The sequence below is a fragment of the Denticeps clupeoides genome, unplaced genomic scaffold (genome assembly GCF_900700375.1).
Source record: "Denticeps clupeoides unplaced genomic scaffold, fDenClu1.1, whole genome shotgun sequence".
NCBI lineage: Eukaryota > Metazoa > Chordata > Actinopteri > Clupeiformes > Denticipitidae > Denticeps > Denticeps clupeoides.
The window spans coordinates 214,957-239,554 of NW_021630108.1; the positions used below are offsets into that span (position 1 = coordinate 214,957).

The 24,598-nt window shown below is 46.6% G+C and overlaps 1 protein-coding gene across 3 annotated transcripts; it reads left to right on the forward strand.

Annotated features, from left to right (window-relative positions):
• The first annotated feature begins 396 nt into the window (after window positions 1–396).
• On the forward strand, window positions 397–17,710 carry LOC114783675 (RING1 and YY1-binding protein B-like). 3 transcript variants are annotated; one of them, XR_003748545.1, is made up of 6 exons: window positions 397–529; window positions 1,317–1,442; window positions 15,076–15,357; window positions 15,556–15,639; window positions 16,753–17,265; window positions 17,476–17,710. XR_003748545.1 is itself a non-coding variant. In XM_028969192.1 (5 exons), the coding sequence occupies exons 1-5, from the start codon at window positions 504–506 to the stop codon at window positions 17,000–17,002; spliced, it is 768 nt and encodes a 255-aa protein (XP_028825025.1). In that variant the 5' UTR covers window positions 397–503; the 3' UTR covers window positions 17,003–17,313. The 3 variants fall into 3 exon arrangements, 2 of the variants coding, with proteins under 2 accessions (XP_028825025.1, XP_028825028.1); XM_028969192.1 differs by lacking the exon at window positions 17,476–17,710 and having other exon boundaries at window positions 16,753–17,313; XM_028969195.1 differs by lacking the exons at window positions 397–529; window positions 17,476–17,710 and adding an exon at window positions 850–1,113 and having other exon boundaries at window positions 16,753–17,313.
• The last annotated feature ends 6,888 nt before the right edge of the window (window positions 17,711–24,598 follow it).

Sequence of the window (24,598 nt, forward strand, 5' to 3'; positions counted from 1 at the left end):
CTGAGGAGCAAGTTGCACCTGTGGGTCACGTCTCGGTGCCTGTATATACTGAAGGCCACACTTGAACTAAAAAATGTCATTTTTTTTTTATTCTTTATTGATGCCACAAGCATGTTTCCAGACGAGTGTCGGGATTCTCGAGCTCTAGTCGTGAAAGAGTGATTCGGGGAGCTCAGTTGTGCTGGAGAAGACTGGTCACACTTATAAAAATAATTTTAAAAAAAGAACCATGTGTTCTGCCTCCTCGTCAAAGTGTCACGCGTGTACCTATTTCCACGACCATCTCCGGCGAGACTTTTAACCCGAGGCCGCCGCTGATTGGCCGCCCGCCGGTCACGTGGCGCGCGGTCGCTCTGCCCAGCCTGGATCGAGCCCGTCGCCGATCGCGATCCCGCCCGCCAGCGCCAGCAGCGGCTCCTGTCTGGATCTCCCCCCTCTCTCCCTCTCTCCCTCCGGCCCGCCACGACCGCCGATTCCCGCCGCGCCTTCCCCGCTTTTCCAGCATGGGCGACAAGAAGAGCCCGAGCAGGTAAACTGGAGACGCGACTCATCGCTGTCCGTCGCTCTCATTTTCGAGGAGGAACCGCGGCAGCGTCGCCCGTCGGGGGAGAAATTCCGACGCCTTTTCTCGAAGGGGCGTCCTGCGCTCCGCTTTCATATTACATCTATATTAATCTAGAAATATTTTCCTCCACAGCGAGAATAGCGCAGCTATGGCGTCTCTCTCTCTCTCTCTCTCTCTCTCTTCCTCTCCCCCCTCCTCTCTCTCTCTCTCTGTCTCTCTCCCCCTGCTCTCTCTTTTTCTCTCTCCCTCCCTTCCCCTCTCTCTCTCTCTCTCTCTCTCTCTCCCTCTCCTCTACACTTTACCAGCCAGTCACTTCCAGACAAAGGCAGGTTTACCGCGGGGCGCGCCTGCTCTGCGCCCGGAACGCTGTGCCGAGCGCCGCCGGGACGGGACGGTGTAAAATGGGCTGCGTTAGCCTGTTAGCTCGTTAGCCGGAGTATCGTCGGTCCGTCCGTCGGTCGGTCGGTCGGACGGACGGACGCCGTGTGCGCGACTCCGACGGGAAAAGACCCGCGGCTCGGCGGGCCAGCGCGGCCCCAGATGGCGAGGTGACCGCTGGCTTTTTAAAGTTGCGTTCGGTCAAATGTAGGTCGCGTCGCGCCAGCTATAAATGGCGCGGATCGCTCGCCGCTCCACGGGCTTCGCGTTAACTTGAAAAAAAAAAAATATATATATATATATATATATATATATATATATAAATTCACGCACATCCACGTCACACGTGTTTGCTTTGGTTTGTCCCCCCAAGGCCGAAGCGACAAGCCAAGCCGGCGGCGGACGAGGGGTTTTGGGACTGTAGCGTGTGCACCTTCAGGAACAGCGCCGAGGCGTTCAAATGCAGCATCTGCGACGTGAGGAAGGGAACGTCCACCAGGTAAGCCGGGCTCTCCGCCGCCGTGGAGCGTGTCCACCCCACGCTCGTACTTGTTGGTTTTTATTAAGGCGATTTTACTGTAAATGTGACGGAGACGCGCACCAGACCCAGAGCGACTTACAGCCAGTAGTTACAGGGACAGTCCCCCCCCCGGAGACACTCAGGGTTAAGTGTCTTGCTCAAGGACACGATGGTAGTAAGTGGGGTTTGAACCTGGGTCTTCTGGTTCACGGGCGAGTGTGTTACCCACTAGGCTAGGTTAACAATAGTCCGTGTTCGAGCAAGTGTACGAAGAAGACCCGTTCAGTTCCATTCAACCCTGGAACGGATGGATGAAAAAGCGGATGAACTGAGCTTTTCTTTCTCCTCTCTGCGATTTTTCCACCTTATTTCCATCGAATTTGAAAGTGTTGTCAGATGAAGTTGTCGCTGTGGATACCATCTCGATGGAGCATCTATATATTGTTATTTCCAATGTTCCAATCCTGTTGTGGGAAGTTGTTCCCGTTAACTTCTCTCGAAAGACCGAAGACAAAGTTTGTCTTTCAAGAATTTAAATTTTTTTTTCTTGACATTTTGTTATTATCGTGATGTCACTGCGGCGAGGTTCTTCCAGCTTTCGATTCGGTGTTTACGCGCCTGCCGCTCCGCCGTGACGCGGATCTGCCGACGCTTCTCAGCAGGTTTTGCTTGATGTGGCGCCTGTGACGCCGGTGAGTAAGAACCAGCCACCTGAAGAGGAATCCCCCGAGCCTCAACCCCCCACTTTCCGGAAATTGGGGGAACCACGGCGGGGTTTACTGCTTTTGAGAGCCTTGGCAATATTGCCAATATTGTGACTCATCACGGTGACATTTTACACTTGACTGGCAGGAAATGCTGAGTGCGCCGTCGCCGCCTCCAACCCACACGCTTGGCAGCGGCCCAATGGTTCGTTTAAGAACACCGCGTGGAAGTGGTTGTCACTTGTGATGCACAGCGCACTGTGACGCAACAAAATGTGTCCTCTGCATTTAAACATCGCCCTCGGTGAGCAGTGGGCGGCCATGACAGGCGCCCGGGGAGCCGTGTGTGGGGACGGTGCTTTGCTCAGTTGCACCTCGGCGGATCGGGATTCGAACCGGCAACCTTCTGATTACGGGGCCGCTTCCTTAACCGCTAGGCCACCGCGTCCCCGTGTTTGATCAGTGGTTTGCTGATGTAATGTTCACGAATTAACGATCTTGTGTCTGTCTGATGTAAGCAGGCAAAATGAGCCGCCGGTTTGTCTGGCCACTTTTATCTGGTTCAGGCTCTTTTTAAAAAAAAATATATATATTTTTTTAATATACCTGTGGTCTTCAATGGCCACTCCCCCTCCCTGCGGTAAGTTGTGGTATTTTAAAGAGTCGGCGTTTGAATGGAACTTTCGGCTCCCATCTGGATTCGGAGAGGCACCGGCGCCGCTAATGCGTTTGACCCGGGCCCCATCATCGGATTTAACGCTTCTGCCTTTTGTTGACTCGCGTATTGACTTACAGCCGTGGGTAGGTGGGGCTGGGACCGCGCCCGCGGCTGCCGCGCCGCTCTTTCCATTGTAGTGCTCGATCAGATCCGGCAACACTTGCTGTTGGAGAGCAAAGGCGTGGGATGCTCGCCGGAAGCGGCTGTTCATCCCTGTGCCTGGTTTTATTTCTCTTTTCGTTTTTTTTTTGTTTTTTTTGTAAGACTTTGTATAGCGTGATGTGAGTATGAAAAAACAAACAGGTCCTAGTTATGCAGGAGACATAAAATGTTGGCAATTCATTTGATCCTTTGAAATGTTGCACGTAAAGTCCATTTAATTTCACGCTGTGAGGTTGTGGCCACGTCACTTTATCATCAGTAATATTTGAAAAGTCCATTATAACCTGGGTCCAGAAGACCCAGGTTCAAACCCCACTTACTACCATCGTGTCCCTGAGCAAGACACTTAACCCTGAGTGTCTCCAGGGGGGGACTGTCCCTGTAACTACTGGTTGCAAGTCGCTCTGGATAAGGGCGTCTGGTAAATGCTGGAAATGTAAAATGCTTAATTAATTTTTTTGTGGTTGGTTGTTGTTCATCTTGAAGTTTCATTCTTTGAACCGTTTCCCTGATAAGAATCGTGTGAGTAACCGCAACAAATAATCACTTTCCTCTTAAAAAAGTAAAGTACAGCCCTCAAGTGTGCACATTTATGTGGAGGCTCTTGTCGCTGGTGTTTGACCAGAAGCGGGTGTGAGGCTGTACTGCTGGCTTGCTCTGGCCCCAGTTCGGCTGCGATGCTCCTGCCTGAAAGTCTCGCGTCTTGTTTGCCGGTTAGTCCCCGCTGCAACGTCACTCGCGGGTCCCTGAACGGCGCCGTAAGTTGATTGATGAAGGTGCTCCAGAGGAAGTGTCCACAGAGCCATGTTGATCTTTGGCAGTGGTGTAGATTACGGCGTCTTGGTCTCGCGGCGTAGCGCCGTCTTCTCTCGTTACTGTGACGGCCGTGAGGAGTTTTTTTTTTTTTTGGTCTGGTTCTCGTTCATCTGGATGTTGCACCCCTGTTGAACGTACTCACTCGCTGTGGTGGGTGTAAATATGAGCAGAGAGCCAGGTGCCTGATGGGACGGTTTCCTGTGTTACCGTTGGAGCAGATTGGGACGAGGACGGTTGGCGGAGCTGAAGCTTTTATCTGCAGTCTGCAGCAGCGTTTATGGGCTGATTCAGATTAGCAGTGGAAACAAATAACATGCGTTCAGTCCGGCCTTTGTAGCTCCAGTTGGATTTCCATGTGAATTTGTATTTGTCATTATTAAAAGGGATGTGAATGCAATACACCCCCCCCCCCCTTCCCTTCTGTCACAATAACGCAGATTGAATGACATGAGTGACACGCTGGCACACTTTCCAGTCAAACGCATGAGCGCACACGCACACACACACATTACCATATGAACATTATCATCGACATCTACACTGAACCTGAAGTATGAGCTGTTAATCCATGTGAATGCTTTAATTGGCCGATTTAAAAGCCTTTAATAAGTTACCACGGGATTTATTGTGTGGGGGATTTTGAAAGAATGACTCGAATTACTCATTCTGTCAGTGAACGAGGGAGGGAGGGAGGGAGGGAGGAGTTGCTGAGTGAGGAGAGCAAGTGAAGGGTAGGACAGGGTGGAGATGATCTCTACATGTTTGTTCAAGATGCAGGCGTTGTGTTGCGTGTCCGTTGCTGGCTCCAACAGCAATTTAATATTGCGGCACAAGACCACGTCACAGCGTACGTCAAATATTACGTTTTGTAATTTAAAGTTAATCCTGGTGCCAAAAATGTAATGGTAATTATCACAATATAGTAGTTACTTACTTTCACGTTGTCCTAGTGAAGGTAACTTGTAGCTCTTCAGGAGCGCCAGTGTCATTTGTGTGTGATATGGCCACAGGACACCAGCTGTCCTCCTCGTCTGCTTGTACTTCTGCTGCCTGACAAAGGTGCTGTACAGAAGGACATATAAATGGTCCCCCAGTTGCATGCTTCCTTTCACGTGCGCTCTTCATGTGTGTGGATGTTTCTTTCTTCAGAATTGCATATTCACAGTATTAAAAAAACGGAGCGGTTTTATCCTCGCCCAGTTGTTCTCGGAGGCTGACGTTCTGACGTTCTGCGTCCCTCAAGACATGGCCGGGGTTGCGTTGTTGCCTGTGCTTGTGCTGTGTCACTGACACTGTGGTATCATATAAGAACATATATTTCAGTAGCTGTAATTTTAGTAGGCGCGGGAATCGGCAAGGACCTCACGATACGATACCATCTCGATACATGGGCCGAGATGCCCTCGTATCACAATATGGCACTACATACATGGCGATATATAGGGATATTCTTTAGTTCACTGACAATGCTGAAATGGATCACATTACATTAATAATTCAGCCAAAACATCTCAGAACTGAAATTTAACTTTATTGTCTTCGCGCTTTAACACACTGTGTTAACAGTGGACAACGTTAAGATAAAATGCGTAATGTGGGAAATAATAGATTAACGTAAAATCAAAGTACCCAGCCGCCCAGCGCCATCTACAGGAGTGGAGGTTGTAGTTGCACGCTGACACTTTCCTCTGCTGATCTCACTAAATAAAAAATCAAATTTGCATACAAAAATATCAATATTTGGTGTCCCTGCAGCGGATACAATATTGATACTTTGCAATATTATGCTCTAGCGATATTTTTCCCCCACCTCTAAATTTTAGCTCGATAACTAGTAGGAATTAGGGGTGTCAAAATTATAATCCATGCATTGTGAGGTAGACATGGATGATCCTGCATCGATGCAGTGCAGAAGATAATCAATTATATCATAATATCATAGCTCGGTGATTATTTGTCTGGTGGCGGCATTAAAAGTTCCCGCCAGGAAATAGCGCCGGTCGTGACTGTCTCTGGAAGCGGGTTAACTGAACGCACGCTCGCGGCATGTCGGACATTTCACAACCAACAACTTCACTTAGATCGGCACACCGTTTGAGATACGCGCACCCGTAGTTTCAGCCATGCTGCACCGGGAGAGAGCGGGGAAAGTGGGCGGGGGACTGCATGCTGAGTGAGCCTATCAGCCAGGCCGGGATGTGTTCGTTCGAGCGAGGGTCTCCTGGGGGGTAGGTAGAATGGAGCACATCATTACCACAGAGGGGAGTGCCAGGCGACAACACGCGCACACACACACACACACACACTTCCATTCGCACAGTCGTCTCTAACGCTTGCTCTGTCTGTCACTTGCTTAATGCTCGCTTCAGTCTGCCGTGGATCAGCAGGAATGTTCGTAGTGTAGCCACTGGCACGTTGGCTGGCTGGAGAAATTCCTGCGTTCAGTCAGAAGCAGCGTTACTGTTCTTATCAGACCAGTCCGGTCTAGAACCGTGCGAAACAACCTGTCGGACAGACAAGGGCGATACGGAGGAACTCGGGGCCCACTGTGTGGAAGAAGACATGCAAGATGATCTCACCTGGAGTAACATACATTTTTAGTTTGCATTGTCTGGAAATGATTTTGATCACAGAATGTTTTAAGTCATTGTTCTTGATCAAGCTCCTCAAAAGCACCTTACACTTCTGATGTATGGTCTTCCTGACCACAAGGTTGACTTTTCTTTGCTAGCTCTGAGCAAATTGCTTGTCATTAGGTGCGGTTGTCACCATTTTGAAAAGATGTTTGCCTCAGCCTCACAGCGGTGACCCTGGGACGTATCGATCACATGGTTCTTCATTTAAAGGTCTCAAACTCATGAAAAAATTGAAAGGCTGGATCTACCTAAATAGGGGTGTTCGAAAATCTCGATACTGCAACATATCGTGATATCGTATCGGTACAGGCACATCTAATATCGAAATTTTTGTATTCAAATGTGATCCACACAGATCAAACACATCTTTTATTTCAGCTCTGTTTTTTACATTTTCAGTGAAACTGTACGTATTGCGATGTTCTACAGATCACAATGAGTAAAAACTAAATCTTTAGTCTCTGCGTCTCTCGACTGGGCCACAAGGTGCACTGCTCAAATCAAGAGCTTGATTCAATTCATGATTATACCGCCTGACGTCTGCTGCTCCCCAGGACATTTGATTTGATGGGATGAGCTTGTCGGGAAGCATCGCTCTGCAGCATGAGACCAGGCCCCGATGCTGCTGAGAGAGGTCTTTTCAGCTCCAAGCGGAGTTGTTCTGAGGGTCTGTGAACAAAAGAGCATCACACTCCCGTCTTCAAATAGTGTCACACACACGCTGTCCACGTGATTAAAAAGAAAGCTTGCGCTATTCGACCAGGCCACTTTACTCCACTGTTCTAAAGTCACTAAAATCACTTCTTACTGGCAGTTTATCTGCTGGGTGGTAGTAGCCTAGTGGGTAACACACTCGCCTATGAACCAGAAGACCCAGGTTCAAACCCCACTTAATACCATCGTGTCCCTGAGCAAGACACTTAACCCTGAGTGTCTCCAGGGGGGGGACTGTCCCTATAACTACTGATTGTAAGTCGCTCTGGATAAGGGCGTCTGGTAAATGCTGTAAATGTAAATTCTGTGTGTTCCACCCTTTGCTATCGCTCACTGTAGCAAAATAATCAGTTTTTACAGTCATGGCTTTGTGTCTAAATTAGCGAAGACAAAGGTCAAAATAGGGAAGTGTTGAGAACTAATGGTTGAAATGATTTTTCTGCAGTGCAAAAGTGCAATTCAGAAAAAGAATTGTTCACAAAGCCCAAGGACACAATCACAGAGGCAAGAGTGCACTTCCATTCATCTGGTAGGCATCAGTGGTGTCTGGAGTGATCGATGTATTGCTTGTTGCTGTTTCATGGGGTGATCTACCAGTAAAATAAGCCAAATGGCCAGATCCAATTTGGACAAACCCGCTCATCTACATAATGCCGTGGCAACGGTACAGCAGAGGTAATTAAATATGTATCCATCTAGATTAGTGTAATTCATCAGGCAACTTGCGAGTGTTTGTTTGTTATGACTGGACTGGACATTTAATGCATTCATGTATAATATGATGTAAAATATACCAAAAATTTTAATGATTAACTGCCAATGAACATAACAAGTTAGACTTGGCGCATATGAAAACTGTTGCAGTTCATTCGTGTATAAAATAGGTTTGCCACGTAATAACCTTCTTCTTCTAATGACATGCAATATGAATGCTCATCTTGTTCATATTGTGATGGCGTGTTTAGTATACTTCTGCCAGTACTTTTTCGGGAAGGTAGTCATGGAAGTAGCGTGTAGTTTGAGGGTCACGCAATGGAGATATTGGAGCTGAGTTTTGGAAGGAAAGTTTTCTTTAGGTCTGGATGATCTATAGATCCTCTGCCACCCCTCTCCCCCTTGTAACCAGGAGAGTGTGTCGGTGTGAGGAGTGGGATTGCTCTGCAGGTTGCATCATTTTACTGTGAGGAGAGGTGGTGGTTACGTGAGCTGTGTGTCTGTGTGTTGGTGGCTCAGCCTTTCTCTTTGCTGTCATTGGCTGACTCCCTCTCGTACACCCCACACACACACACACACACGCTCAGATGTGCAGCAGGCACCATGCCACTAATCTCCCAGGCTTACTGGATGCTCAACAAGCCCACACCACCCTCCACCGCGCACTGACAGGCTGCCACCGGTCATCCTGATGGCTGCTTTTAAAAGCCACACCGTCATGATGCAAGAGAGCAAGTTTCATGACAAACATGGCGCCTTTTCAGGGTCTGCAGGTATATCTGTCGAGGTTGGACAGACATGATGTTTATTTGATCAGGGGGGCAGGGGCTGCAGTGTGCTGTGTTGTTTGCCCTCATCTAATCCCCTTGCTTCATAATGTCATGTTTGTCACTACGATTAACAGTCCTCATTCTGTTATTGTAATTTTAGTTTCTCAGCTCTCTCTCTCACCACGACGTAGCGTGCAACGCTGTTTTCACCGTCGTATCAGTCCGACTCCGGTCAAGCAGCTGCTCGAAGCCCGCGGTAAATCCAGAGTTGATCCTTTTAGTTTTAATATTAACCCAGGCCCAGTAGACCCTGAAGAGGTTTGCGGTCTCCCCCTCTGCCCACCAATGGCAGCCGTCTGAAAAGTACTCAGACAAAAGAGCGGTGTGTAACGGAGTGCCCCTCTCTCTCTCTCTCTCTCTCTCTCTCTCTCAACTCAAGCGCCCTCGTTAAAGGCACCCGCATATAAAGCTAATGCTTTCTTTCAGCACCGATTGATCTGCTCCTCATACTCGCCTGTTTTGACTAAAGAGCACTTAAAACCCACGGCCGTCCTGCAGGCTCCTCAGGTATAAAGAAGGCCGCCGCCGCACTCCGGCCGCAGCAGGGATACGGTGAGCGGAGATGTCAGCAAGGCCCGGCTCACGATCGCTCCCCGCGCCTCTCTCTCCTACCCGTCTTGCAACATGGACGACGGCAAGTGATGTCGTCTTGCTGGGAAGAATTGAGCGTCCCCGTCGAGGAGGAGGATGTGTAGGATCACCTGCCCTTCTGACTCGCTCCTCTTCCCGCCCTCCCCTGTTGGAGAGGGTGTTGAGGGAAAAAATCACTCGTTTTTATGATAAGGAGGGTTGTGTGGTGACGGTGTATATAATATCAAAAAGGTACATCTGTGGGGCGCGGATCAGTACAGATGTCAAAATTCTTTTGGTGACTCTTGGTTTCATATGAAACGTGCTCGCTTGCTGCAGTAAGTGCTCCCCAGTGGAGAGGGCTTTTCAGTCTTAAGCGAGTACCTGCTAACCAGCGGCCGAGCACGTACCAGTGCCCAACCCCCCGCTCTGGATCCCGCAGCGGGGCAAAACACACACTTCAGTATGAGGCTGTGTCATCGGCATTGGGGGCTCCCTTGTCAACTAGGGCCTTAATAATAGAGCGTCTGATTTGCCGAGTCAGAGCCAGTGGGCAGAGAGCGAGCTAATAGTCCTGGCCTTTCCCACTCGGTATCCTACAGGCTCCTTAAGTAGGTCGATGTTCAACCAAAAAAAACCTCTTTACACAAATCATGCTCCGCATTATAATAGAATATCTAGACACAAGCTTACATTTTTACATTTACAGCATTTACCAGACGCCCTTATCCGGAGCGACTTACAATCAGTAGTTACAGGGACAGTCCCCCCCTGGAGCAACTCAGGGTTAAGTGTCTTGCTCAGGGACACAATGGTAGTAAGGCTACTACCACCCAAGCTCATTAAGACGCGAGAAGAACGTTTTAAAAATTCATCACGCTAAGTTGCAGCAGCCGTTAAATAACTATTTGTCTTCTGGACACGCCGTGTCACTGGCTATCCTGTTACGGTCCCGCTGTACAGATAGTGTCTTTTTCCCGCTGTGGTTCAACGGTGGGTTTCTGCAGTGGTTTAACAGCAACACCTGAAACTGCCACAACAGCAAATAGCGATTTGAGGGTTTATTATGGGCTGTTGGCGGTTTTGGGGCGTAGCAAAAACACAGTAGAAGTAGCAATAGAAAGATGGTCCTGCACAATTCACTTATGAAGTAGATTGTGGGCATTTTCAAGTTAAAAAATCATTCATATTCTTCTTCCTGTAGAGCTGCAGAATTATTTTAGTAGCCTTGGTCTCACTTTTAAGCGAAAAATTAAGTTATTTATGTTTCTGTAAATATGTCTGTAGTTAATGCTTCTACATTAACATGCATATACCATTTATTAATTTTTGTAACACCACTGCGGCGTGAGAATTCCACTCGCATGCGCTGTACCTGTGTACTGGCGTTATGTTATGCGTCACGCCCTTGGGTAGGGGTGGAGAGGAACGCGACCCGGATGGGTTCGTGAAAGCGAGTGGTGAGACACATGAAGACAAACAAATGGTACAGGAGTGCAATTATTTACAGTGATGCTATACACAAGAAGCCAACAAGACATTCACGCAATATAGATGCTAAACTAACTATGCCTAACAACTACCAAACAAACTAGCTCACAGAGCAACCTAATCAAATAACACAACCAAAACCACATCTATAGCAGACCTCCCGAACCCAGTCTCCTTAAAACACGCCCGGCATCCAATCAGCAGTAGGAATGAAGCTCCTCCCACCACGGCAACCTAGAAGGCGGAAGCATACGTCCCGATGACAGTCCTACCACCCGTTTGGCAGTTCATTCCTTTCATCCTTCTGCTTGTCTGACGGACCAAAGCCCTTAAACAAAACAATAAAGATCCATTTGTCCCTTTTTATAAAGTGGACCAGTCAAGCAGTACAACCTTAAAATGTTTCTACATAGTTTGAGCATGTAGAGTCCCAGGATTTGTCTCGTGTGTATATGTCGGTATATCTGTATAGTGCCTAAATACAGTAGTTATATGTTGGGGAATTTCTGGACTCTTCGAGATTTTCCTGTTCCTCGTCTTTCTAAGACAGCTTGGCGTTGCAGCACAGAGGACTTCATTTGCCTTTTTAGTCGAGACGTATCCGTGTCAGACATAATCTGAACCATTTCCAATAGCTGACGCCCAGGACATAACGTGACATTAAAAGTGATGTGATTTGACACACATCATATGAAAGTGAAGTGATTGTCATTGTGAAACACTGCAGCACAGCACACGGTGACACAACGAAATGTGTCCCTGCATTTAACCACCCCCTTGGTGAGCAGTGGGCAGCCATGACAGGCGCCCTGGGAGCAGTGTGTGGGGACGGTTCAGTGGCACCTCTGGAGTTCAGGATTTGAACCGACAACCTTCTGATTACGGGTCGCTTCCTTAGCCACCAGGCCACCACGGCCCAATGAAAAGTGTCCTTAATCAGGAGACAGCCAGGCTTTTAAGGTGGAATTGATGATGGTGAGCAGGAAACGCAGGAGTTTTTAGTGGTTGCCAGGTATGTTGATTGCGGGTTATTAAAAATGCTCTGGCGGGTGGAGGGAATCGGGTTCCGAGGTCTCCCGTCATCAGTATTCTGCGCTGCGGCGGTATTGATTGTGGTGATGCGTGGCCTTCGCAACATGACGCGGCCCATTATGAGGCGATTGATTGCTTTGTGATTGGCAGGACCCCATGAGACTGATCGCGGCGCATCAGCGGAGTTCCGCTTTTGCCGGCACGCGGCCCTTCTAATGCACGACCATGTGCCTTTTGGTGGCTGCTTGCCTTGTATCTGCGGAAAGCGCACGACTTGCCAGAAGCCAACAGGTGAAGCCGGCGCTCAGCATTGGAGAACCACGGCACCGCGTTGTCATCTGCTGCTTCGAGCTCAGGTCCACGGCAGACACATTCCTGTCTGCTCCCCGCCACTACCGGCAGCACCGCGCACACTCCGATTCGGCTTTAAAAGGCCCATTAGGTTGGATGTAAACAGAGACACTTGGGCCCATTAAAGAGTGTGTGTGGAAGCAGCAGTGTGTGTGTGTGTGTGTGTGTGTGTTTACTCTGGTGATTGCCCGCAGTAGCATTTGCCAGCTCTTGCGGGTGAGAGCGGGGAACGGCGGTGGGTTTGTGTGAAGCTGCAAATCCCGAGTTCTGGCTTCAGCTCGGACTCGATGGGATCTTCCCTTCCCCCCGGAGTCCTGGCTCCCACCGGCTCCTGCCAGATGTTGGTCATTACGCTGCCGAGCGGGAGCTGGCGCTGAACGCTCAGCTCTGTTTTTAGTTCTCTCTGAAACGCTCACTCCTCACTTTTCTCACTTTTTCAAAAAAAAATGTTTTATTATATCTTCCCACCCCCTCTTGTGGTCTTTTAATGTTATCTTGTGTCCCTTCTTCTTTCTCTCTGTCCTTTCATTCATTGTCCTTCTTTTGTCTTTTCGCCTTTTCTGGCACAGTTGTTCCTTTCTTCCTTCTGCCTGTCTGTCTCTTTCTTGCTTGTCTGACAGACCAAAGCCCTGAATTCAGTTGTGAGCCTCATGTTTCTCCCATATTTCTCATTTTAAAGTGTTAAATTAGTCATGAACTGTCTGCTGACTGATTAAACAAAACAATAAAGATCCATTTGTCCCTTTTTATAAAGTGGACCAGTCAAGCAGCTCGGCCTTAAAATGTTTCTACATGTAGAGTCCCAGGATTTGTCTCGTGTGTATATGTCTGTATATCTGTATAGTGCCTAAACGCAGTAGTTGGGGATTTTTTCCCCCTGTTCCTCGTCTTTTTTAAGACAGCTTGGCGTTGCAGCACAGAGGACCTCTTGTGCCTTTTTATACAAGACATAATCTGAACCTATTCCAGTAGCTGACGTTTGTACCAATGTTACACACCGCAAGTGGTGTTGGAGACTCTCTCTCCAACACCACTGGCCGATAGTCTGCCTTCCTCTCATACCAACATGGCAGCGCTGGTGCTCCTCTCCTTCATTTCTTTCTGTTTAATTTCCTTTTAATTCTGACCCCTCTGGAACGTACCCAACTGAGACCACCACCTCCCATGATGGTTTAAGGCGAAGTTCACACTGCACGGCTTTCAAAGTCCCCAGACTGCTGTACTGTTCACAATTTTGTCAACATTGTCAGATGAAATTCCGTGAATGTGAATGAAGCTGCGGGCGTGTCACATGTACTGTATACCGAGTAGCGGTGTTGAAATTAATCTTATAATTGAGGCATTGTGCTGCAGATGTGGACGGTTCTGCGTCGATGCAGCGCAGAACATAATCCATGTTGACAACTTGAGCAACATAATGACGTTGCTGGGGGGCTTTCTGGCGGCGGCATCAGAAAGTCTCGTTAGAAAGTAAAGCCTGTAGTGACTGGCGGCCTGATCAGAGTACAGCGCCGCTACGGCACTCGGCGGCCGCGTGTACGCACTATGGTCAAAATGTACATTTGTTTAACTTTATCGCTGTGCGTCGTGACGTTTTTTTTTCCCGCCAGGGCTTGTGTTCGATCTGGGCTAGTGTTCGAAACACACGCACACAGGAAGCGGGAACACAGGAAACTGATCTAATTAGTCTCCGAGCGTCCGGAGATCGTCTCCACGGCAGCTAAACTCGCTGTTTTTTTTGTTTTTGTTTTTTTAAGAGTAAGCGCTGTGCTTGCCGCGTTCTGTCGGAAAGCGGCTTCCGATTTGCTCCAATGAGCAGCTCACCTGACGCCACGGACATCTGAACCAGCCGTTTTTCTGTTGTTTGTGGCGTCAGGGGAGAGAGGACTGAACACAGTCAGTTTTTCTGCTCATTGTAGCAAATCCAAGCGTCCGCACGGATGAACGAGACCGTAACTCTGGTATTTGGGGGAAAAGAATCATGTGAAGTAATGTAGAAAATGTATATGACTCACCGTGATAGTGGAATGATGAGAGCAGTGAAGGTTCACGTCTCTAAAACTGAGGCCTGCTCCAGTATGGCATCCCCATCGGCTGTTTGCTCACCGAGAGTATTGTACAGTCATATAAGGCATTGGGTTCCTGGCGTACCTGTCTAATTTAAGACCATTTAGATGAATCTGCAGAATATTTTCAATGCTCTGAACAAAAAAAAAAATGTTTCTGTTTTAAGCAATTTTTTTCAGTTTTAGACCTAAGTGCATTGTGTGAAAAATATGAAATCTTGTAGGAATGTGGTTTAAGGTTTAATTCTGTATTGACTTTACTGTAGATGTACTTACTGTATTGATTTTGAAATCTAGTTGTATAATGTTCTGTAGAAAGTTCTGTAATGTTATGTTATAAATAGTATTAAAACCTTAAGTAACTTTTATATTATTTTGACATCTCACATTTAAGCCTTAGGCAAAATGGTGCTGTATCTGGAATTTTATTAGATTTGATATAAGATTTTTTTTGCTACATATCGCCAAGACCTAGTTCCATACTTGAGTGATCAAATGATTGTTTGGTACTCCCCCTCAATCCCTTCTTTGTCGAACGGGGGCAGCCCGTGCATAAGCGGATTAGTGGTTGTTAATGACATACTGAAAGTCTCTCCCTTTCACACACACACACATACACACATGCAGACCGGCTTGATTTATTAAAAGAAGGCCATAACGAGATTAGCCCGCAGATGGGCCACCGCAGCAGAGCTGATCTTTATCCCTGCTGGTCGGAGACGGTCAGCCGCTATAGCCAGCGGCCGGACTGTCCGCGTTCGCGGGCGTTACAGCTGCTCCACCGAGGTGTTTTATTCTCTTCTCGCAGGAAACCCCGGATAAACTCACAGCTGGTGGCGCAGCAGGTCGCCCAGCAGTACGCAACCCCTCCACCCCCCAAAAAAGAGAAGAAGGAGAGGCCGGAGAGGCCGGAGAAAGAGCGGGTGGATGAGGAGTGTCCCGACAGTGTTCCTCCCGACAGTGTCCAGCCCGACGCTGAGCACCAGGAGAAGGAGAAGAGCGAGCCAGAGCCTTTGGTGAATGAGAAGAAGGAACGGGAGAAAGAAATCTCTCCTGCCGTCACCAAGAAGCCCAGCAGCAAAAAGACCAGGTGAGGCCCCTGGTGTGAAACGTGCCGGTGTCCATCATCCTCTTTTCATCCACGACCGTCCGGATACTTCCTGTGGGCGGTAGCACCTGCATAGCTGGAGACCTCTGTGTTTATTTATCATGTGTTCTGTGCTGGGTTTTTATCACACTCGTGGTTGAGGGTTCTGAAGTTCTTCTGGTGTGTTCTCTTCCTTCCCAGACCCAAGTCTGACAGTCATCAGAGTCCACCCAGCATAAAGTCCGGCAAATCCACAACCAAAACCAACAACTCACACATATCAAGGTACTTTCAAGCTAGTCTCTGTGTACTCTTTACTCTCTTCACACACTGGTTTCTCCACAATCTCACTACTCACATTCTCTCTGCACTAACTCCAAATTCTATTCTCTACATGCCCACTATATTCACACATCCACACAACCTACTCACTCCACACATTTCCTCACACATTCTATTCTATACACTCATTCTACACACTCTACTCTGTCCTCTCACACACACATTCTATTCTCTACACACTCACTGTACACACAGATTCACACACTCACTTTCTACTCTCACTCCACTGCTTCCTCGCAAATACATTCTATACACTCATTCTACACACACTACTCTGACCTCTCACACACACGTTCTATTCTTTACACACTTTCATCTCTTTCTAATCTCTTCACAATCACTCACACATTGTTTTCTCACTTGACTCATTTATTTTACCCTATTTACTATCACTACACCCACTAACTCTGTGTATCTTCACTGAAACGTCATCGGGTGGCATTTCGTATTGGCTGTCCAGTTTCAGTGGGACAGGATGGTAGTAGTAGCCTAGTGGGTAACACTCGCCTATGAACCAGAAGACCCAGGTTCAAATCCCACTTACTACCATTGTGTGCCTGAGCAAGACACTTAACCATAAGTGTCTCCAGGGGGGGGGACTGTCCCCGTAACTACTGATTGTGAGTCGCTCTGGAAAAGGGCATCTGATAAATGCTGTAAATGTAAATGACAGGACACGTTCACTTTTGTGTTTAACAATAGCCGAGACAGCATATATCTCTGGGGATGTGTCTGTCATTCATTTACTGAGCAGGGCCCGTGGCCATAAAGGCACACGCTCATTCACAAACTCGCCCACGTGCTCTTTCATTTTAGATTTTGCCATTTCCTCTTTCATAATTTCTCTCTTGTTTGCCCTGCTGAGTTTAATGAGTGGAGTGTGACCTGTGTTGAAGTGAGCAGCACAGTCTCTCACTCCCACGCTGACGCTGGCCGCCTTCCCGTGCTTCAGCCTGTGAATTAAACCTAGCGTCTCATCATCTGAGGGGGACGTGGCTAAAAAAAAACTAAACAACTCTTCTCTTCTTTTCTTCTATATTGTTCTTGCTCTCAAAGGCCCAAGCTGAAGAACATCGACCGCAGCACGGCGGAGAAGCTGGCCATCACGGTGGGCAACGTCACAGTCATCATCACAGACTTTAAGGAGAAGACGCGCTCTTCTTCAACGTCCTCCTCCACGGTCACCTCCAGTGCCAGCTCTGAACACCAGCACCAGAGCTCGGGGTCTGAAAGCATGGACAAGGGCTCGTCCCGGGCCTCCACACCCAAAGGAGAGCTGTCTGTTGGCCATGACGAGTCTTTTTAAGCCCTTCCTCCACCATCGTCCTGTCCTGGACCACTTTTCAGCCCCTTTCAGACTTGGGCGTTTTTTTTTTTTTTTTTTAACCCTCCCTGCAACAATTCTTCAACTTTACACCCCCTTGGAGACTTGGTTATCTGAGTGGACCCACCAAGGATCTATCCCCTCATGAGCTCTACAATACACAAACAGACCCACGTGTTCTACTCTGGCCTCAAGCAGGACGGCATGGCCGAAGAGACTCGTCCTCCTGAAGTCTCCTTAACATTGTATGTATTGTTTTATATATTGTAAGTGGATAATTGGCTAGTTTTTATTTTATTTGTTTTTGTAAAGATCTGCATTGTACAGTAACCACCAATGTTTTACCTGCTCCTCTTATTCCTATTTATTACCTGTTGTATTTGTTTACTTTTTAAAGGCTTTTGATTTTTTTTTTTTTTTTTTTTTTTTTTTTTTTTTTTTTTTTTTTTTTTAAGCCTTGCTCTGTGGCACAGCTCAATGCACCCTTTGATGCATCGTTTAAAACAGGAACCCAGAATAATCTATTCTCACTGGTGCTAGAGAAGACGGTGAAACAGTTTCAACCCTGCCACACACGCAGCACCGGTACCTTCCAGTCCCCTCTACTCCCCTCTCTTCCTGTCTTTATTTGTCTTGCGCTCGCATTTGCTGTGTTCCTGAGAAGCCTTGGTCTGTCAGTCAGAATTGTCAAATATGATCGGTCCAGCAAAGGAGAAGCTGGTGTATCAGGAGGTGGTTTTTATTTATTTTTTGGTGGGGTGGCACATTCACAGAGGTTTGCGGGGTAGACAACAAAGACAGAATGCTATATACTGGTTATTTCATTGCCTGCATCCCATCACCTCAGTGTTGAGTTCCTCTTGTGAAGGAATACTTAGAACGTTAAGGTAATGTTCAGTATGTGCGCATTTTTGGTGCTTCATTTTAAAAATGTTTATTAAATGAGTTTGTTGCAAGAAATTGACCTCCATCACAGTTCCCAATTTTAGATTTTGACTTTGTCAGGTCACATCTGGACCATTTAGACCATTTATAAAAATGGTTTAAAATCTCAACGTGAACGATTTATCCAGTCAGGTGAACAGTCCACTTAAAGGCAGAACCGCAGACATTGACTTTTTGATGACTTATGTATAATATGTATATGATGTGAGTTTTATTTATTGAAGGACCAAAGGAATTTGATATTGCTGACATGCTTAAACATAACAAATCTAAAAAAAATGTAATTATCAAATGTGTGTTATTTAATAACATTTTAAATAAAGACATTAATATAATCCATTAAAAAAATGTGTAATTCTTGTCCGGTTTATGTTGAGGAGTGTTTTTATACCTGATTTGTTTTCAGCAACAGTGAACTCTACATCTAGTGGTGCTATAGGGCAGGACTGGGGTGCGAGGGCCGCCCCGCCCAGCCCTTCCATTTAGGAATAGGGCACAGTTTCAACAGTGATGCGCAGTTCACAATCATCCATAGTCCATCCAAGATCTTCTTTGGGCTGGTAGAATAATATGAAAAGCAAACGTTGGGTGAAATGAATGAATCAGCCAGAACCAAACGGTTCTGATTATGTGAAGGTTTTCTTGTTTTCTGTTTTATATTTTAGCTCGGTCTGTGGTTTGGTCATATTGTATTGAGTTGAAAAGCCTTGGCTGGGTGCTCAAGACAAAGTCTGAAGATATGAATCATTGAGATCTGAATATTCAAAAACTTAAATATTTAAGTTCCTGAGACATCAGAGCTATTTCAGTTTAACTTAGCTCCTTTTTTGTCTTTCAGTATATACCCTTTCATTTTCTACTGTTTATATAGCCATCTTCATTGCCTTACCTGCTACCGTGAACACCTAGATGAATTTTTGTATAATTCTAAAGAAAAGGTTTAAAAAAACTATTTATTGAAAAGTTGCTGGAAATTGTGCTGGATGTATAAACATTGCTTGTATGTGGTAAAAAGACACCATAATAAAGAATGGCAACTGAGCTGTTTTTTTTTTTTTTTTTTGTTTCTTTAAACGCGCAAGCAGTTCTGTTCTTGTGTGCGACCAGTAACCTTATTTTACTGTGTAAAGATGGTTACGTTTTTTTTAAGCTTTGTCTCAGACCCAAATATAGACTGCTTGTTTACTTATGATGATAATCTTGTGAAGTTTCAGTGTAAATGTACTATACAAACATCTTAATTTTCTCCTAATAAGTATTGTACAATGCTTTTAATGTTTATGTTAAGTAGGGTCCAATAGCATATTAATCTGTGCTTTTTACTTTCACCGTTCTGGGTTTGGTTTTTGTTTTTATTACAGATTTTTAAAATTTTTGTTTTTATATATATATATATATATATATATATATATATATATATATATTTTTTTTGTGTTCTCAGTAATTTGGTGAAATGGTCTCATTCATTGCTTACTGTGTAAATGTAGCTGGGGAATATTAAATTATCAGCGCTCCTCATCTAGCTTATCCAGTGTTGAAAATAATGTTTCCTGGCATGTGCACGACTTTGCTCTTAGATGCTACTTTATCAATTTTATTTCTCTGCTTCAAATAGAAATGTCTATTTATGAATTTTGCTTGTAGTTTTTCACAAATAAAATGTTAAATTTATCTAAATTCATGGTTTTAGATTGCCTTTTTCTCAGTGTTATTTTTTCTTGAACATTTGACAGGCCATGCAACATGACATGTAAAGGGTGCTTTGGTGCTTCGCCGTTCAGTGAGCAGAAGTTCAGACCGTCTGATCTGGAATTTGTTCAGTGATGTCATAAGGGGGAAAGTAACCTTTCCCCTTATGCTTTGCCTGGCCAGAGTATTTCCCACCCCTCCCCTAAAATATTATCTCCACCGGCTGTCATGCCTTCCAAACGTGCGAAGCATTGAAGGTGCTCTGTGCCTGAATGTAAAAAAAAAAAAAATTTTTTTACCAGTCATAAAATCATTTGATTGAGTGTGAGATTGAGATGCCTCTGTGGAAAGGGCATGTGTCAGGCATCAGACACAAGGGACCCTCTTTCAGAGTGATTGCCTCGTTCTGGTACCCTGTGAAGGGGGACGTCCGTCTCCTGGAGATAATCTTTTGTGCTGTACTTGGTTAAGCAATCTTTTATGTTCAACATTAACTTAATCAACTAATCACCTCTACATTAAGCAATATATCTAGGTAAGAGTCAAGGGAAACTGGAGTTCCAGGACGGGGAGTCCATTATAAACCACTTCACAAAAAATGGAATTGTTCATTCGTCCAGAATCCCTGGAGGAAACCAGAACATTGCAAACCCAGACTAAATCCATGTCTCCATTCATGGGACACGTCCTTTAAGACCATTTTCTTCACAGACATCATGGGAAAATTTATTTAAAAAATGACTGATTTATCTTATGTGTTCCCACAAAGTCATTCCAAAGATGGCAGTGAATGCAGCTCAGTAGCACCTCTTGTCGAGACTGCTACATAACTTCAATTTTATCTGTTTATGTAACTCCTGAAGACACCATTGACCTTATGCAAATGATCAAAACACACTATCAGCACTGTGTCTGGTCTTAATTTGAAATTTCCTTCTCCGAGTCCTTCCAGGACCAGTGCAATGTATGGAGTCACAGGACACACATTCGGGTTTTCCTCCACGGTAGAACACATAATTCACAGAGGGGACTTACTGTCACCGCAGGCTCAGACAGCGTTACTCCATCTCTCTGTTGTTCCTGGTCGCTTAATAGACTCCACACGTTTCGATTTCTCCTGGCCCACCCCCGCTGTTCAGTCCCGTCTGATTCCCGTCCAAGTGATGACCTCTGGAACCCCCAAAACATTGAAGTTGTCTAAGCAACGGCCCCAGCTCCTCATGGCCCCATCCAGATGGGGCTCTTCCGCTTCCCCTCAGACTGGGCCAGGAATCTTCCATATGGTGGGGAAAACATCTGGAGATAAGAGAGCCGTTTTAATTCGAGGAGGAGTCAAGAGATCTGCCGCCTACCACAGCAGACATCATGTACAACAGAAACCAAATGGGTCTGTGGTATCAGCAGGGCTCCAGCTCCAGTGACCGTGTCTCTCTCTCTCCTCGAGCGCCGCGAGCCAGCAGGCCTTGATGTGGAAGTAGCTCCTTTCATCTTGTAATCATTAACATGGGCGTGACCATGGCTTAACTGCAATTCCCAGCACACTTGTGGTTTCCTTCGAGGTGTTGCATGACGTGAGTGTCGTGATCGCCCGCATTTCTGAGATATCGTGATGAAATGCAGGAGCTGCCAAAACCTCATGGCTCCAGATCTAAAGGGCCGATGGCTAAACGGGGCACAGAAACGGAACTGTGGCTGTACCTGATCTATTTCTTATAGTAGGATGTTCACAGATCAATTTCCCTCTGACTGAAGTGGGGGCAGTGGTGGCCTAGCGGTTAAGGACCGGCAAGGTGCCACTGAGGTACTACTGAGCAAAGCACCGTCCCTGTACCTGTCATGGATGCCCACTGCTCCTCAAGGGCGATGGTTAAATACAGAGGACACCTTTCATCGTGTCACTGTGTGCTGTGCCGCAGTGTTTCACAATGACAATCACTTCACTTTCACTTTCTTGTGGCTGGAAGATAAATGTGATAAATGTAATACTTCATTGAGGATAAATTACTTTGGAGGTCAATTGTTATGCCGAATGTGGTGAAAGATGCTCACACATTATTCATAAACCGCAACCAGATATCCAGCATGATAAAAATGTCTTGGAGTTGCTGATAGGCTACAGCCAGTGAGTGCACAGCTCATCCCTGGGCAGCTTTGGCAGTGTGTCACCAAGCGGGCCAGGGGAGTGGTGCCGGTAGAAGGAAGATGATATAGATGGGTGGAGTCCAGTAGAGACGATGTCCAGATCACTCGTCCCCTCCCAGCAAGTCCTTGAAAGGTGTGCCTTCGTCTCCGCCTCCATCACAGCCTCAGGGGCACCACCTGAGGGTCAAGGTCCAACTCCAAGCCTTCTGCAGAGAAGAATGCCGCTTGAGGATCCAGGTCCGTCTCCAAGCCTGCAGCGGAGAAGGATGCCGCTTGAGGATCCAGGTCCGTCTCCAAGCCTGCAGCAGAGAAGAATGCCACCTGAGGATCCAGGTCCTTCTCCAAGCCTGCAGCAAAGAAGAATGCCGCCTGAGGATCCAGGTCCGTCTCCAAGCCTGCAGCAGAGAAGAATGCCACCTGAGGATCCAGGTCCTTCTCCAAGCCTGCAGCAAAGAAGAATGCCGCCTGAGGGTCCAGGTCTGTCTCCAAGCCTGCTGTGGAGAAGAATGCTGCCTGAGGATCCAGGTCCTTCTCCAAGCCTGCAGCAGAGAGAATGCCACCTGAGGATCCAGGTCCTTCATCAAGCCTGCAGCAGAGAAGAATGCCACCTGAGGATCCAGGTCCTTCTCCAAGCCTGCAGCAAAGAAGAATGCCGCCTGAGGGTCCAGGTCTGTCTCCAAGCCTGCTGTGGAGAAGAATGCTGCCTGAGGATCCAGGTCCTTCTCCAAGCCTGCAGCAGAGAAATGCCACCTGAGGATCCAGGTCCTTCTCCAAGCCTGCAGCAGAGAAGAATGCCACCTGAGGATCCAGGTCCTTCTCCAAGCCTGCAGCAAAGAAGAATGCCGCCTGAGGGTCCAGGTCCGTCTCCAAGCCTGCACACAATCACCCCCAGCTGATGCTCGTTTGGCATAAATGTCTTTGACAAAATTTGGCTTTTACCTGCATTTCACCTACCGGAGTGGATAGTGAAGTCGGGGTTGGCAGCCATGAGCGGCGTCTTTCTAACTCAGTGGAACCAGGATTTCGTGGATTTGGAACGTCATGTCAGGAGTCAGCTTCCTTTGCCACTAGAGCACCACTGGGTATGATGTGAACAGCACTGATCGTGTCCTTGTCAGCTCTGTGATCCAAGTTCACCGGAACTGGAGCTTTGTACTGCTTTGGGTGTGTTGTTTTTGGCCTTATTTGCCCAGTTATCTGTTCCCACATCTCAGCAGATAAAATCGTATAGCTCTGAATTAGAAGACAGACGTTAATCCATCCTTTGCTTTTCTAAACCCTCTGATCCATTTCATGATGCTGTAGCAGATCCCAGCAATCGATGGATGAATGAGCATTGACAGGGTGCCAATCCTCTGCAGAAAGAGTGACCTCTCACTCCTGGGGTCAATGGTCAATTTACTACTGTCCCCAGTCCACCAATCCTGCTTGTCTGTGGGATTATGCTGTGTGGAAAAAAGGACTGGAGCTTGTAGAGGGACAGTTGGGGAATTCCACAAAAAATGAGAGAGAGAAAAAAAATTCCCAAACCAGCCAGTGTTTGAATGCTAGGTCGGTTAATATCAAAATGTTAATTACTGCAGTTAATATATAAGGAATTTTTAAACAAGTTAATGCAGGTGCTTCCAGTGTGGGTCTGAGCCACGAAGGTCCAGCATTGCACCTTTCATAAAGACGTACAGTGAAGGAGTTTCAGAGCTGATTCAGATGAGGACGTGTCTTTTGCATGCAGCTTTACATTTTTTTCAAATGGACACACAAGGCCCTCAGACTGGAGAGCAACGGGCAACATGCTATGTTCTTGGGAGCTGAGATTTCTATTGAGCAGGATCAATGGAAACAAAGGGTCTGCTGCAAAAGGCTGATAATATGAGTCCGTAGGAGCTGGGCAGTTCTCTTATACGAACACAAGTTTCGTGTGGCCTTCCAAGCGGACTCTCTGGACCATCGATCAGGAGAGCCATTCAGTTTGATGGTTGCGGCGTGGTTCGATACCGAATTGATCTTCCCCCGTCTTGCGGGAAGGAATCCCTCCCCTGATGAATTATTCTGCGCTCCCTGAGAACAGAGGCGTGGCTGTTTTTTCTTTTCTTTTTGATTTAGCTGATTTGTCTTTCACTCTAAACGCCTAATAGTGACAAAAGATGAAAAATTATATGTTTATTGACGAAACTCTAACCATGAAGCTTAGAAAGAGGAGGACAACTTTTTTTTTTTAACCTGGGCAGGATCGCATTAAATGATAATGTCATCGCTCTCCAGCCTTCAGTACAAAGGCAAAGGTTGAAGAATTCAATACTCATGGAATTACCTTTCATCTGTTCCTCTTTATTCTTGTCCTTCTTTTTTCAATAAAAGCCGAATGTGGTGAGAAATTCATGTTTGGCGCAGTTGAAAAAGTCAACAGCCTGTTCCTTTATTCTTTTTGCCGAAGCTCTATTGACCAAAATTGTTCTCATGCTGATTTTCAAGAGAAGCAGCTGCTGGACTCGTGTTTTTTCTTCTTCCTTCGTTCTGTGTTCCTTTTTTCCCCCCCATCATGGAGGAGTGATGACCAGCCCCCGCCCACAGACCCCCACAGCACATGCTGATAAAGAATTTGCAGAGCAGTGTGCCATTACCCATAAATCTCGGCTGCAAAGCTATGTTGAGTGCCGTAGAAATAAGGTCTGCTCGTCTGTTCAAGGGTGCTCTATTTACCCAGAATTCAGTGGGAGGACAGAGCTTTATAGCAAGTCTCACGTGTTCTCTTCCCATGCAAAGGAAACAAAGGCACGCACTTAAAAACCCGAGTTCAGAACT

What these genes read in the sequence shown, in the direction of transcription:
- LOC114783675 (XM_028969192.1), top strand. Translation starts at nt 504, where the DNA reads ATGGGCGACAAGAAGAGCCCGAGCAG. An exon ending in CCCAGCAGCAAAAAGACCAG is followed by an intron (nt 15,358 to 15,555) that starts GTGAGGCCCCTG and finishes CTTCCTTCCCAG; the next exon opens with ACCCAAGTCTGACAGTCATC. An exon ending in AACAACTCACACATATCAAG is followed by an intron (nt 15,640 to 16,752) that starts GTACTTTCAAGC and finishes TTGCTCTCAAAG; the next exon opens with GCCCAAGCTGAAGAACATCG.